Here is a 14,343-nt window from a genome sequence, read left to right as displayed (position 1 = left end):
GAAGGTTAACTCAAGTTCAGCTTCTGAGCACAGGAACAGCTGAAGTCCCTGGAATGGGCTTTTATTCAGTCTGCACACTGCAAATAGTTCCTTTTAACCAAAGAACTTGGGTCAAAGGGATGAAATAATAGGGACTTACCAGGGGAAGTCAAGGTTAAACTAGCTAAGGGACCAGACCACAAGGGCCTTATACACCAAGCCAAACAGTTCAAACTTTAACTTGAGCAACGGCGAGAAGCCTGGGTGGTTTGAAACAAGAGAATGATAAGTGAATCAGAAGAGTGTTTCTCAACGTGTGGCCCTGGGAGCGCACATGTTAGAAATGCAAGATCTCTACCGCAGCCTAGACTTACTGAATCAGAACTCTCCAGCAGTCTGTTTTAACACACTCTCCAGGGGACTCTGATTGATGCGTAAGTTTTCAAGCCACTGGATTTAAGTTTGAAAGAGCACTCAGGCAATCTGGGGCAGGACGTCTGGATCGGAAGCTGCCACAATACTCCAAAAAATGTGATGGTGTGGATTCACTTATTCACTCAACAAATCATCCCTGACCATCTATTCTGTGCCACACATTCTTCTAGACATTAAAGATACAGCATCAAGCAAAGCAGAGTAAATCCCTTGTGACAATGAAGTGTACATTCTAGTGGAAATCAGGTCTATCATTTATATAGTTCTAGGTGCTCTCCTAAATGGTTTACATTTGTTAATTCATCCTCACAACTGCCCCATCAGATAGGTACACTTTTTGTCTTTACAGTTAAGGAAAGCAGCGTTCAGTAACTTGCACAAAGTCATATGACAACTGAGTAGTAGAAACCGGATCCAAATCCGAGGTCATGCCTTAGACGTGATGCTATGCCGCTTCCAGAGCATCCGAGTAGCCATGGTGGTGAAAGATATTCATTCGAAATATATTGCTTTGGCACCTCTTGTGCACTAGGTACTATTCTACAAATTTGGTCAACAAGACCTCGGTCTTTATGGAAATGTGGAAATTACGTTCTTGCAGAAGATAAACAATAAAATTAAGAAAGAAGCAATTTAAATAGTATAATAAGTGGTGATAAGTTCTGTGGACGGAAGAAACACTAGAACGTAGTAAGGGGTAAGATAGAGAGCCTGATGCAGAAGCCACAGCTAAGGCCTCAAGCTGGAAGCTTGGCCAGGAACAACCAGCAGATCAGTGTGGCTGGAATGGAGTGACCCAGGGCTCCAGAGCAAGGGAAGGGGAATTGTATGCAACCCTTGTAGGGTTTTGTTGGTTTTACTCTGTAGGATGAGAAGCCATTGCAAGACTGTGAGGAGAGAAATGACACAATCTGAGTTATGTTTTAAACGGATTGCACAGACTGTTGTGTTGAGAATAGACGAGGGGGTATCAAGAGACACCTGTAGCAGATTATTGCAATAACCAGCGTGGGTGGGGGAGGGGTGATAGTGGCTTGGACTGGGTGGGAACAGAAAAGCCAACAGTGACGGATAAATAGGGCAAGACAGAGTGGACTCTAGGAGCCATTTAGTTAAGGCTGGGGCCTTTGGAGAGGGCTGTTTGGGACAACTAGGTGGATGTTGAATATAGGCCGGATATACAGGTCTGGAATTCAGAGAGAGATTTGAGTTGAGGAAATAAATTTGAAAGTTATTAAGTAAATCGATAGTATTTTAAATATACAGATAAAGGTAATGATAGAGAAAAGTCATCTAAATTATGGATGTTGTTGATTGTGGGTTTACTAATTGCCAGTCACTAAACTCTAATTTGTGAATTGACCCGTTTAGTTTCAACAAAATGAGAAACAGGGTGGGACAGACATGAGGGATCTACTCGCAGAAACCAAAATCTCCAACGGAATTCTGTCTGGTACTGTAGAAGCAAATAACACATTCTGCTCGATTCCTCTGCTAGGGGTCAGCCCCTGCAGGATGCCCATCCTGGCGTCAGCTTTGACTCTCCAAACTGCCCGTCTCCGCCCTCGCACCTGCGCGTTAGGGCCCTCTCGCAGGGGGTGGGGCCGGAGCTAGGGGCGCCACGCGTTGCTAGGGGACGCGACGGTCGCCGAGGCACGACAGTTGGCCTCTCGCTGCCCAGCCCACGGATTCCTGAGTGGAGAACACGAGCACCGCCACGCTCTCCTGCGAGCTCCCGGGCGGGGTGCCTCGGCCTCTCCAGGTCGGCCAGCGAGGGTAACCAAGGAGAGCGGGACCCAGGGGGTGGGTGGACACGTCCCGAGGGGCCCGAAAGGCCTGCCCCTTACACTGTGCCCGCCCGGCCCCGCCCCGGAACCCTCAGCTCCACCCCTTCTGCCCCAACCCGCCTTTGTGATTTCTGAGATTTGTCCCGCGTGCTTCTCTATTTTCTGGGTTAGCAGGGGTCTTTACCTGCTACCCCTTGACTTTCAAAATCTGATTTCCCCGTTGCTTCCAAGCCGAGGCGCACCCTTTGCGGCTTGAGGTATTCTGGGGTCTCTTCTCAAGAGTTCTGCGGACCAGTCATCTGACCCCCAGTTTTCAAAATGCTTTCTCCATCTCAGCCTTTTACCTCGATTACAGAATTGGTGATTTCTGGCAGAAGAAAGGTTTGAGGGACTGGAGAAGCATGGATTGACTTTACGCAGCACAGATGCAGATTAGCACACCTAGACCATGGACTACAAAGGCATATTTGAGAAACCAGTTGGGTTTTTCAACTGACCCCCCGCCCCAAGAACTTTGGGAAGGGAAGTGTGCGGACCTAAGACCTTCTAAATGAGATCTTTTCACTGTTCGGAAAACAAGCCCAGGGATGTTAACTGATCAGCTCCTTTGCCATATCCTGATACATCTAGGAACAGAATAAAATAGGTAAAGAAATGGAGGGTTCGCAATACTAATTAATGCTCTTGAGGTTTTAATACAACTAAAGGCAAAAAGCACTTTTCAGAGCAAACAAGGAAATGAAAAGGACTTTTGCATAGAAAGGAGTTTGAGATAACTGGTACATCAAAGGCTTTGATCTCAGATTAAAACTTTAGGTTGTCAAGGGTTTGATATTGCTGAGTTTTTAAAATACCTATATAAACTTAATACTATTTAATAAAATTAGAATTTTGCAAAACTAGAAAGTCAACCATTGCCATTTCCTGTTTCTGTAGCTACAACATAGTGTTATAGTTTTGCCACAACTCTTGGCAAAGTAAATCCACTAAATTTCAAAGTGCTGAAAGTTACTAGCGGGATTAATATTGTCACTGAATTTCCCAGAATTACTTAAATGTTTAATTGAAAAACTGTAAGTTGATCTTTCCCAATTTTAGTTTCATTCTGTTTTTAATAAGTAGAAAGTAAGTAATAAGGGAGACAAAAATTTAGGGGGGGATTTGCACCACCACTATATAGTATAGTTACAGTAACCAGTAGTTAAAGTATTATGGTGAAAATGCATTTATGTTCCCTTTAGCTATTGTGGGAAAACAAAGTTTTGAAATGGCTAATATGTGTAGAGGATACATATTTCCACTGAGGAAAAAAAATGTTTTTTTTTCCTGCAGTAGTTCAACTCTTCTGTTAGACAGCTCTTCTGTTAAAAGCAATATTTTTACTTTTTAAAAGATTTTATTTATTTGAAAGAGAGCGAGCGCATGCACGCATGTACAAGAGGGGGAGGAGCAGAGAGAAAGAGAGAGAAGCAGACACCCCCTCCCTGCAGCAGGAAGCTGGAAGCAGGACTCAATCCCAAGACCCATGAGATCATAACCTGACCCAAAGGCAGATGCTTAACCAACTGAGCCACCCAGGAACCCTTGTTGAAAGCATTTTTATATTCATAGTTTACATAAATGTTTTGCTGGAAAGTGGCAAAATGTTATCTAGATGACATTCAAGAAAATAGTTTTTGGATGAATACAAGTATATAAAAGTATTTTGTTATGTATGAAAAAGCCAAGCCTAAAGCAAAAATGGCTTGGGTAAAACAAAAAGTATGATTGTGCCACTACTTTTAGAAAGTGTGCTTTATCTATAGAAGCAATATAATACAGACACTAAATTCATATAACAAACATGAGTAATTCTGAAAGTATTTTTATACAGCGAATTTGCACTTTTCCTTTCATGTTTCATAGTGTCATTTTTCTATGAAAAAAAATAGGTTATATATGGTTGTATATGTTAATGGATTGTCAGGCTGTACCACACATGTCGAACTCACTGTTGGTCATACCTAGTGTGCAGCAACAAAGCAGTGAGCCTCGCATTGAAATGAATGGAAATGAAATAGAAACCAAAAGAACAGTAGAACCAACAAAACTGCTGGTTCTTTGAAACAATTAATAAGACCAATAAATCCCTGGCCAGACTTACCAAAAAGAAAAGAGAAAGGACCCAAATTAATAAAATCATAAATGAAAGAGTAGAGACCACCAACACCAAAGAAATACAAATAGTTATAAGAATATATTATGAGCAACTATACGCCAACAAATTAGGTAATCTGGAAGAAATGGGTGCATTCCTAGAGATGTATAAACTACCAAAACTGAAACAGGAGGAAATAGAAAACCTGAAGAGACCCATAACCAACAGGGAAATTGAAGCGGTAATCAAAAATCTCCCAACAAACAAGAGTCCAGGGCTGGATGGCTTCCCAGGGGAATTGTACCAAACATTTAAAGAAGTATTAATGCCAGTTTTTCTGAAGCTGTTTCAAAAAATAGAAATATAAGGAAAATTTGCAAACTCTTTCTATAAGGCCAGCATTACCTTGATCCCAAAACCAGACAAAGGCCTCATCAAAAAGACCGATATCCCTAATGAACATGGATGCAAAAATTCTCATCAAGATACTAGACAGTAGGATCCAACAATACATGAAAAGGATTATTCACCACAACAAAGCGGAATTTATTCCTGGGCTGCAAGGGTGGTTCAACATTTACAAATCAATGTGATACACTACATTAATAAAAGGAAAGACAAGAACCATATGATACTCTCAATAGATGCGGAAAAGGCATTTGACAAAGTACAGCATCCTTTCTTTTCTTTTTTTTTAAGATTTTATTTATTTATTTGACAGACAGAGATCACAAGTAGGCAGAGAGGCAGGCAGAGAGAGAGGGAGGAGGAAGCAGGCTCCCTGCAGAGCAGAGAGCCCGATGTGGGGCTCGATCCCAGGACCCTGGGATCATGACCTGAGCCGAAGGCAGAGGCTTTAACCCACTGAGCCACCCAGGCGCCCCTACAGCATCCTTTCTTGACTAAAATTCTTCACAATATAGTGATGAATGGTATATATCCTCAATATCTTAAAAGTCATATTCGAAGACCCTACAGCAAATATCATTCTCAATGGGGAAAAACTGAGAACTTTACCCCTAAGGTCAGGAACATGACAGGGATGTCCACTCTCAACACTGTTGTTCAACATAGTACTAGAAGTCCTAGCCTCAGCAATCAGACAACAAAAAATAATAAAAAGCATCTGAATCAGCAAAGAAGAAGTCAAACTCTCACTCTTCTCAGAAGACATGATATTCTATGTGGAAAACCCGAAAGACTCCACCCCAAAATTGCTAGAACCCATACAGGAATTCAAAGTGGCAGGATATAAAATCAATGCACAGAAATCAGTTTTTATACACTAACAATGAGCGAGAAGAAAGAGAAATTAAGGTGATCCCATTTATAATTACACCAAAAACCATAAGATACCTAGGAATAAAACTAACCAAAGAGGCAAAGGATCTGTACTCAAAAAACTATAGAATACTCATGAAAGAAATTGAGGAAGACACACAAAAATGGAAAAATATTCCATGCTCATGGATTGGAAGAACAAATATCGTTAAAATACCTATGCCACCTAGAGCAATCTGTACATTCTGCAATCCCTATCAAAATACCATCAATTTTTTTCACAGAGCTGGAACGAATAATCCAGAAAATTTTATGGAACCAGAAAAGACCCCAAATAGCAAAAGTAATGTTGAAAAGGAAACCCAAAGTTGGTGACATCACAATTCTGAATTTCAAGCTCTAGTACAAAGTTATAATAGTCAAGACAGTATGGTACTGTCACAAAAACAGACACAAAGATCAATGGAACAGACTAGAGACTCCAGAAATGGACCCTCAACTTTACGGTAAACTAATCTTTGATCAAGCAGGAAAGACTATCCAATGGAAAAAAAGACAAGTCTCTTCACCAAATGGTGTTGGGAAAATTGGACAGCCACATGCAGGAGAATGAAACTAGACCATTTTCTTATACCACACACAAAAATATACTCAAAGTGGATGAAAGACCTAAATGTAAGACAGGAATCCATCAAAATCCTAGAGAACACAGGTAGCAATCTCTGTAACCTTGCCCACAGCAACTTCTTGCTAGACATGTCTCCAAAGGCAAGAGAAACAAAGGCAAAAAGGAGCTATTGAGACTTAAAAGATAAAAAGCTCTTGCACAGCAAAGGACAGTCAACAAAACCAAAAGACAACTGACAGAATAGGAAAAGATATTTGCAAACATCTTTTTTTAATTAAATTTTAAAAATTTTTAGTTAACATATAATGCATTATTAGCCCCAGGGGTACAGGTCTGTGAATCGCCAGGTTTATACACTTCACAGCACTCACCATAGCACACACCCTCCCCAATGTCCATAACCCCACCAACCTCTCCCTACCCCTCTCCCCCTGGCCCCCCTCAGTTTGTTTTGTGACATTGAGAGTGTCTTATGGTTTGTCTCCCTCCCGACCCCATCTTGTTTTATTTATTCTTTTCCTACCCCCCAAATCCCCCACGTTGCATCTCCACGTCCTCATATCAGGGACATCATATGATCTTGACTTATTTCACTAAGCATAATACCCTCTAGTTCCATCCACATTGTCACAAATGGCAAGATTTCATTTCTTTTGATGGCTGCATAGTATTCCATTGTATATATATACCACAGCTTCTTTATCCATTCATCTGTTGATGGACATCCAGGTTCTTTCCATAGTTTGGCTATTGTGGACATTGCTGCTTAAACATTCGGGTGCATGTGCCCCTTCGGATCACTATGTTTGTATCTTTAGGGTAAATACCCAGTAGTGCAATTGCTGGGTCGTAAGGTAGTTCCATTTTCAACTTTTTGAGGAACCTCCATGCTGTTTTCCAGAGTGGTTGCACCAGCTTGCATTCCCACCAACAGTGTAGGAGGGTTTCCCTTTCTCCGCATCCTTGCCAGCATCTGTCATTTCCTGACTTGTTAATTTTAGCCATTCTGACTGGTGTGAGGTGGTATCTCATTGTGGTTTAGATTTGTATTTCCCCGAGATATTTGCAAACATCTTAACAGATAAAGGGCTAGTATCCAAAATCTATAAAGAACTTATCAAACTCAACACCCCAAAACCAAAAAATCTAGTCAAGAAATGGACAGAAAACATGAACAGACATTTGTTCAAAGGAGACATCCAAATGGCCGAAAGCACATGAAAAAATGCTCCATATCACTTGGCATCACAAATGTAGTGATCTGAAAGGGTACCTGCACCCCAATGTTTATAGCAGCAATGTCCACAGTAGCCAAACTATGGAAAGAGCCCAGATGTCCAATGAGAGGTGAATGGATAAAGAAGATGTGGTATATATATAGACAATGGTATATTACTCAACCATCAAAAAATGATATCTTCCTATTTGCAATGATGTGGATGGAACTAGAGAGTAGGATGCTAAGCGAAATAAGTCAATCAGAGAAAGACAATTATATGATCTCATCATATGTGGAATTTAAGAAATAAAACAGGATCTTAGGGGAAGGGAGAGAAAAAATAAAGACAAAAACACAGAGGGAGAAAAACCATAAGAGACTCTAAATCATAGGAAACAAACTGAAGGTTGCTGAGGGGAGGGAGTTGGGGGTGATGGGGGAATTGGGTGATGGACATTAAGGAGGCCATGTGATATAATGAGCCCTGGGTGTTACATAAGACTGATGAATCACTGAACTCTACCTCTGAAACTAATAATACATTATATGTTAATTAATTGAACTTGAATTTTTTAAAAAAGAAACCAATAAATAAATAAAAATAAGAAAAAATAAAAATTTGAAAATTTGAAAAAATGAATGGAAATGAAAGGCAAGGATTTCACTGGAATATGGCTTGCTTATTGTTTTGTCAGGTAGTCTATATTTTACATAAATTCATACAATAACAACATATTGCCTTAAAATACAACATGAGCCTAAGTCGAAATTAATAAACAAGGGTCAAAAGTTTTTAAAATGTCAAATATTAGCAATACCTTAATTTTCTTTTGTCTAGTCTATATATCAATATCGATATAGATATAATTAGTATGCATGATGAAAAAAATGCAAACAATATTAATGATATAACCATTTGGGTAGTTGCTACTTTCATCAGAGTGAATTGTGTAACTCAAATGACTTCATTCTAATTCATTTAAATCTGGAGCTAAGCCCAAACAACTGTGAGAATTTTGGTTTCAGGATGAGTGTGAATACCACAACCTTTAGAATGTTAAGTAAGAATGTGACGAAAGTCTACAGAAGTTAGGGGAAAGCATAGGACCAATTCCCTTATTTTTCATGGAAGAGCCAATTGGTACTTGCACATGATTGATACATAAAATTCAAACAAATGACTCTTAGCCTCCTAACAGTCTCCACTAATCTATTTTTATTAAAATAACAGTCTCCATTAGTCTCTCTTTTTTAACTATGAGAGAAATTCTAGGTCACGTCCTTCACATTGAAGAAATATTTATCTGAAATTCAAAAATTCCATCAATTTTATGTCCATTTCCTACTTCCCCCTCATTGAATCCAGGCTGAGCTAAATTTGTTACACTTCTGAAAGCAATTTTTTTTTTTTAAAGATTTTATTTATTTATTTGACAGAGAGATCACAAGCAGGCAGAGAGGCAGGCAGAGAGAGAGGAGGAAGCAGGCTCCCCTAGAGAGCAGAGAGCCCGATGCGGGGCTCGATCCCAGGACTCCGAGATCATGACCTGAGCCGAAGGCAGTAGCTTAACCCACTGAGCCACCCAGGCGCCCCCTTCTGAAAGCATTTATTGTAAGACTCCTGTTTATAAAACTTTTAAAGTCTGCCCTAACTCATCTTATGTTTAAGATGATGATGGATACTTCTAATTGATGTGATGATTATTTTGACTTTTTTTATACTTTAATATATTTCCTGACCTTTTCAACACATACTAGCCCCCACTTATATATGGGGATTACAGTCCAAAACCCCCCACTGGATGCTTCAAACCACAGATAGTACCTAACCCTATATATTCTATGTTTTTTCCTGTACATACCTGTCTATGATAAAGTCTAAATCAACAATAATAAAATAGAACAATTATGACAATATATTTTGAAGTTATGTGAATGTAGCCTGTCCAAATGTATTTTCCTATACTATTTTTGTGATAATATAAGATAAAATGCCTGTATGATGAGATCAAGTGAGGTGAATGACATAGGCATTGGGATGTAGCCTTATGCTACCACTGACCTTCTGACAATAGGTCAAAATGAGGATCACCTGCTTCCAGACTGCGGTCAAGGTAGAGAGTGCAGAGGTACTACTGTAATGAGTATTTGCATTGTAATTGAAAAAATTTTGAAAATAAGGATCCATTTAGAGGACCTACTCATGAGGTCTATATTTAATGTATTTCAGCCAATAGAAACATATTTTAATAGAAGAATGGATTGAAGGAATCATGGTGAAAATTCTGGGCACTTTATTTCAGTTAACTGATATATATTTTGGTAATAAAATGACTCTGAGAAAACAACTGCAAGACATGTCTTTGAAAAACTGACTCTAGAAGTTTGGTGAATAGATAATCATGCGTACTCCAGTGGACTATTTGAACTTCAAAAGCTATTGGTGCCTGCTTACATTGTTTTAAAATCAGTGATCTCAGTATCATACAGTTGTACAGCTTTCATGGACTTTGTGTGCATCCGTCTTTTCACATCGGGCTGTCACAGGAGCAGGGTCACAGTGACCTCCTGAGTAAATGGATTGCAGTGATTGGACTACCTCCAAGTAGTTAAGATATGGAACAAGGGGAAATCCTTGCTTCTCAGCAAGAAGAATAAGAAGACAGTGAGAAGACTGATCTTACATTCCATTTTTAGGGGAAAAAAAGTGGGGGATGCAGTTTTGAATATAGTCAAATGGAATGGTGGTGAGATGTTTTGACAATCTACTGAGTAGTTAAAAATGAGAATGTGACTTCAGAAATGTGTTTACTATTGCCTAGGACACCAGAAGTAGGACATTATGCTCCAAATGCAATTTTATTTGATGAAGAAATAAACAGTTCCCTATGTATCTTTCAGGGTTTATTTTGTTTCCAAAGTAGAGCATGAATCCTTCTCAATCTTGAAATTGAATGTTTACAATTTAATATACTTAATGGGATTCTCAACATTCTAGCTTTTTTTTAAAATTCCACTTGTGTTCATTTTTAAAGAGACTTTCAAAGTTGTCACTGTTATGCTATTAATTTTGTTTTAACATCTTTCAGAAATAATTGGCAATAAGATCCCTGTAGCCATGGCTAGCTCTGACGTGAAACCAAAATCAATAAGTCGTGCCAAAAAATGGTCAGAAGAGATAGAAAATCTGTACAGATTTCAGCAAGCAGGATATCGGGATGAAATTGAATATAAACAAGTGAAACAAGTTTCTATGGTAAGATGTGTCTACAAACCTGAACTCAAAATATTCAGTGAAAAGTATCAAAATCAAACAAAGAACCAGAGAATAACTAAAAGGAAGCTCTACTCCAATTCTCTCATTTTATTGATGAGGAGATTGAGGCCCAGAGGAGTGGCTTTCAGGTAAACTGGATAGAGGTGGTCCCTCAGCATGGAAACCTTAAGAACTTTCTAACTTTTATTTAATAACCATGCTCTACCAGATAAAAGGTTGATGATCACCACAAAAGCAGAGTCTTTTTCCCTTACTCATGTAATTCTATTGCCAGATACTCAGTTTGTTGTGTACCTATTAACTTTTTCCAGTTTCTTTTTTTATCCTGAATTATAAAGCGGTTAGATTTTGCTTATTATGGAGATTATAAGTGACAGAAAACTATTAAAGAGCCCCTGACTTTGGTTGTGCATTACACTCTCATGCCCAATAATGTGACTGATGTAAAATCAGATTTAAGACAACACAAAGAACCTCCTTGAAGGGGAAGTCCCACAAAGTGAGAGGAGTGTGTGTGTGTGTGTGTGTGTGTGTGTGTGTGTGTGTGATATAGGGAAGAACAAGCTTATTCACTGTATGACTTGGTGATTTTGAAGAGGTCTTTGCATTTCACTTCAGTATATACTAATTGGGTATAAACTGTAAAGAAGGAGAAAATTCTCCCTTGTTCTTTTGGCTGGTCTAACAATCAAATTGACCCATGACAGATTAATAGGAGAAAAAACAAATTTAATCCACTTTCATACATATGAGAGCCCCAAATATATTAGACCCAAGAAGTGACCAAAGCAGGCCACTAATATACCTTTTAGACAAAGAAATAAGAAATGTGTGAAGAACTGACAAGACAAAGTGACTTGGGCTTGAGGACTAATTAGTGGGGAAATGAAGCAGAGTTTATTTACACAGCCCTCTTGGCTCTGAATTCTCTGTCTCTGGTGAAGGATGTCTGTCTACCTCCAGGTGCAGGGAGGGTGCCTTTCACAGGGGGGTGGGGATTTCTTTCCTGCTTTCAGGGGTACAGAGAGGAGGGTCAGAGTCTTTATGCTCTAGTTTCTCAAGTAACTTTAACTAGAAACCATCAGTATGCCAAAGTGCCATGTTCTGGGGCAGCGTGCCCTCAACCCTGTCATTACCATGTGCATATTCCGTGCCAAATGTTTAGGAGATAAAAATATGAGTAACTGACCTCAAGAAACTGACTGGGCCAGTAGGAAGAGAACCAGATTTGGAATCTCTCCAGGGTCTGAATCCTGGTTCCTCTCCCTCATTAGTCGAGCAATCCTGAACAAGGTTCTTAACTTGGTGAGCTCAACGGTTGAATTGTAATGGCAGTGCCTGCTTTAGAAAATAGTTACAGGAATTAAATGAAATCATGTGCTTGAAGTGTCCCAACACTGTAGTGCTTAATGATTTGTTGAGTGAATGAAGGATAAGTGTTTAATGATTGATAGCTTTTATTATCTTGGAATAGAAGATTAATAATGACATGAACAGTAAAAATTTATGCAAGTCAAAATACGTGTGCCTTTTTAAATGATGCGGGAATTTAGGGAAAGACAAAATCACTTCCTCTGGGGGACAGTCCTCCAAAAGGGCTTCATGCCCCCCAGAGACATTTGCAGAGGGCCTTGAAGGTAGGCGAGGATGGTAACTAAACACTTGCCTTGATTGGTATATCTTAGAGGTGGGAAGGGTTTGATTAATTTTTCCTCACCTGAAGCGTATGTCCATTTGGAACATAGGAGCTATTGAAGCTTACTGACCTCTGTGGCTGGTCTTGAGGACCAAACCACTCCACTCTGTTCTACTGAAAGGAGTGAAGCTTTCCTCCATTGAATGGGAGTCCTCAAGTGAAAAGCTAAGAAGAAAAAGTTGTAAAATACAAAGGCTATTATTTAAAATGACTAAGGGTTGATGAGCATAGGAACCAATATAGCTCCTTGGAGGGTACTTCTTCACTGCATGAGATGCTGTTTAGGACCCTAGTAAATGAAAGAGAGCTTGCTCCTGGCCCCAAGAAGAAGAGAGCTATAATGGTGTCTTGAGAACATCCTCCTTTCTCTGCTGGGGGCAATGGAAGCTATGAAAGAAAAACTTGACCTAAGTGACAGGAACCATTGATTTTTTTTTTCTTATACTGTATATATCAGAGAGCCTGCCAAGGTTTATCCAATATGTTTCTACCTATTTTCATCAATTCTTAAATAAATGAGACAACATAAAAAATGAAAACGTGCTGTTAGAAAACAAAGGCCACGTATTCCTTTGTATTCATGATCTATTCCTATCCCAGTGGAAAGTTGTGATTTATGGATGGGGCATATGAGAAGTGACAAGCTGCCTGTAGAGGTGGTGGTGAAGATTTGATTATCTAGACCATGATACCTGAGTGATCAGGTTTTGACAATGATAGAGTAGATCTTACAGAATCCAGAAGAAATATACCAAACAACAAGAGAAGTGCATTGACCTGATCAAGAAAGTAAAACATGAATTTGGAGAGGAAAGGGAGAAAAATGTCTAAACTAGGTCAAGCCAAATGATAAAGTAAACAAACCAATATGATGTATGAGAAAGAATAGTGGGGAAAAGGTAAGAAAAGATAGTGGAGATTTAGATTCATGACCTCAAATTTCTATTAAAAATTGGATTTCAAGGGACACCTGGTTGGCTCAGTTGGTGGATCATGAGACTCTTGATCTCAGGGTTGTAAGTTCCAACCCCATGGTGTGTGTAGAGATTGCTTAAAAAGTAAAATCTTTTTTAAAAAATTGGTTTTCAAGTTGAACTTGTGATATGGACTTGAGGACTGCATATGCACCTTTAGGTATCTCAAGTCTAGCTGGTTCCATTTGTCACTGCTGTGACATCAATTCTCAGAACCCAAGTGCTTTCAGAGTGGGGCCTGAGTCTAATCTCCTCCTAGGACATTACTTTTAGATATTAGAAAGTAATAATGTTTGAAATAATTTGTAAATATAAGAAAATGCTTAGAGTGTTTTGAATGTTTCCTCTATCTTGGCCACCGAGGAGAAATTTAAATCTAGAAATTGGGATCTAGAGAGAAGAACCAACTTAGCTATTTTACAGTATAAGGGTACAACTTAGGGTGTGTTTGAGGTGTGTATAATACTCTCTTGAGAGCTCAAGTATTTTTAGATTTAATTTTATGCTTTAATTTTTGGATGTGAGATATACTGTTAACTATTTGATAATAAATTATTATATAAAAATAAAACCAGCATCATAGTATTTGTATTCTGGTTTCTGATGTGCAGGTAGATCGTTGGCCAGAGACGGGATACGTGAAGAAACTCCAGAGAAGGGACAATACTTTCTATTACTACAACAAACAGAGGGAGTGTGACGACAAGGAAGTCCACAAAGTCAAAATTTATGCTTACTAGCTTTCGTTCTTTGTGTTGTCATCATCTAAGACTTCATTGCTTCATTCTACATCATGTAAATGTCATTTTACAAAATAATTCAAAATGCAGACCTCAGTTGAATGTTTTGAAACACAAAAGCTATGAAACCTGGTATCAATCAGCCTGTTCTATTCTAAAATATAATTACAGAAGCATTAAAGTTGTACCC

The 14,343-nt window shown here is 39.0% G+C and overlaps 1 protein-coding gene across 1 annotated transcript; it reads left to right on the top strand.

Annotated features, from left to right (window-relative positions):
- The first annotated feature begins 2,182 nt into the window (after positions 1-2,182).
- On the top strand, positions 2,183-14,343 carry LOC111155613 (meiosis/spermiogenesis associated 1). Its single transcript, XM_022515883.1, has 3 exons — positions 2,183-2,214; positions 10,554-10,722; positions 14,025-14,343. Exons 2-3 carry the CDS (start codon positions 10,585-10,587, stop codon positions 14,151-14,153), a joined length of 267 nt encoding a protein of 88 aa, XP_022371591.1. The 5' UTR covers positions 2,183-2,214; positions 10,554-10,584; the 3' UTR covers positions 14,154-14,343.

The sequence above is a fragment of the Enhydra lutris genome, unplaced genomic scaffold, assembly GCF_002288905.1.
Source record: "Enhydra lutris kenyoni isolate GAN:26980312 unplaced genomic scaffold, ASM228890v2 scaffoldscaffold42, whole genome shotgun sequence".
NCBI classification, from domain to species: domain Eukaryota; kingdom Metazoa; phylum Chordata; class Mammalia; order Carnivora; family Mustelidae; genus Enhydra; species Enhydra lutris.
Note: the sequence above shows the minus strand (reverse complement) of the source record. Positions and strands in the feature narration are given on the sequence as shown.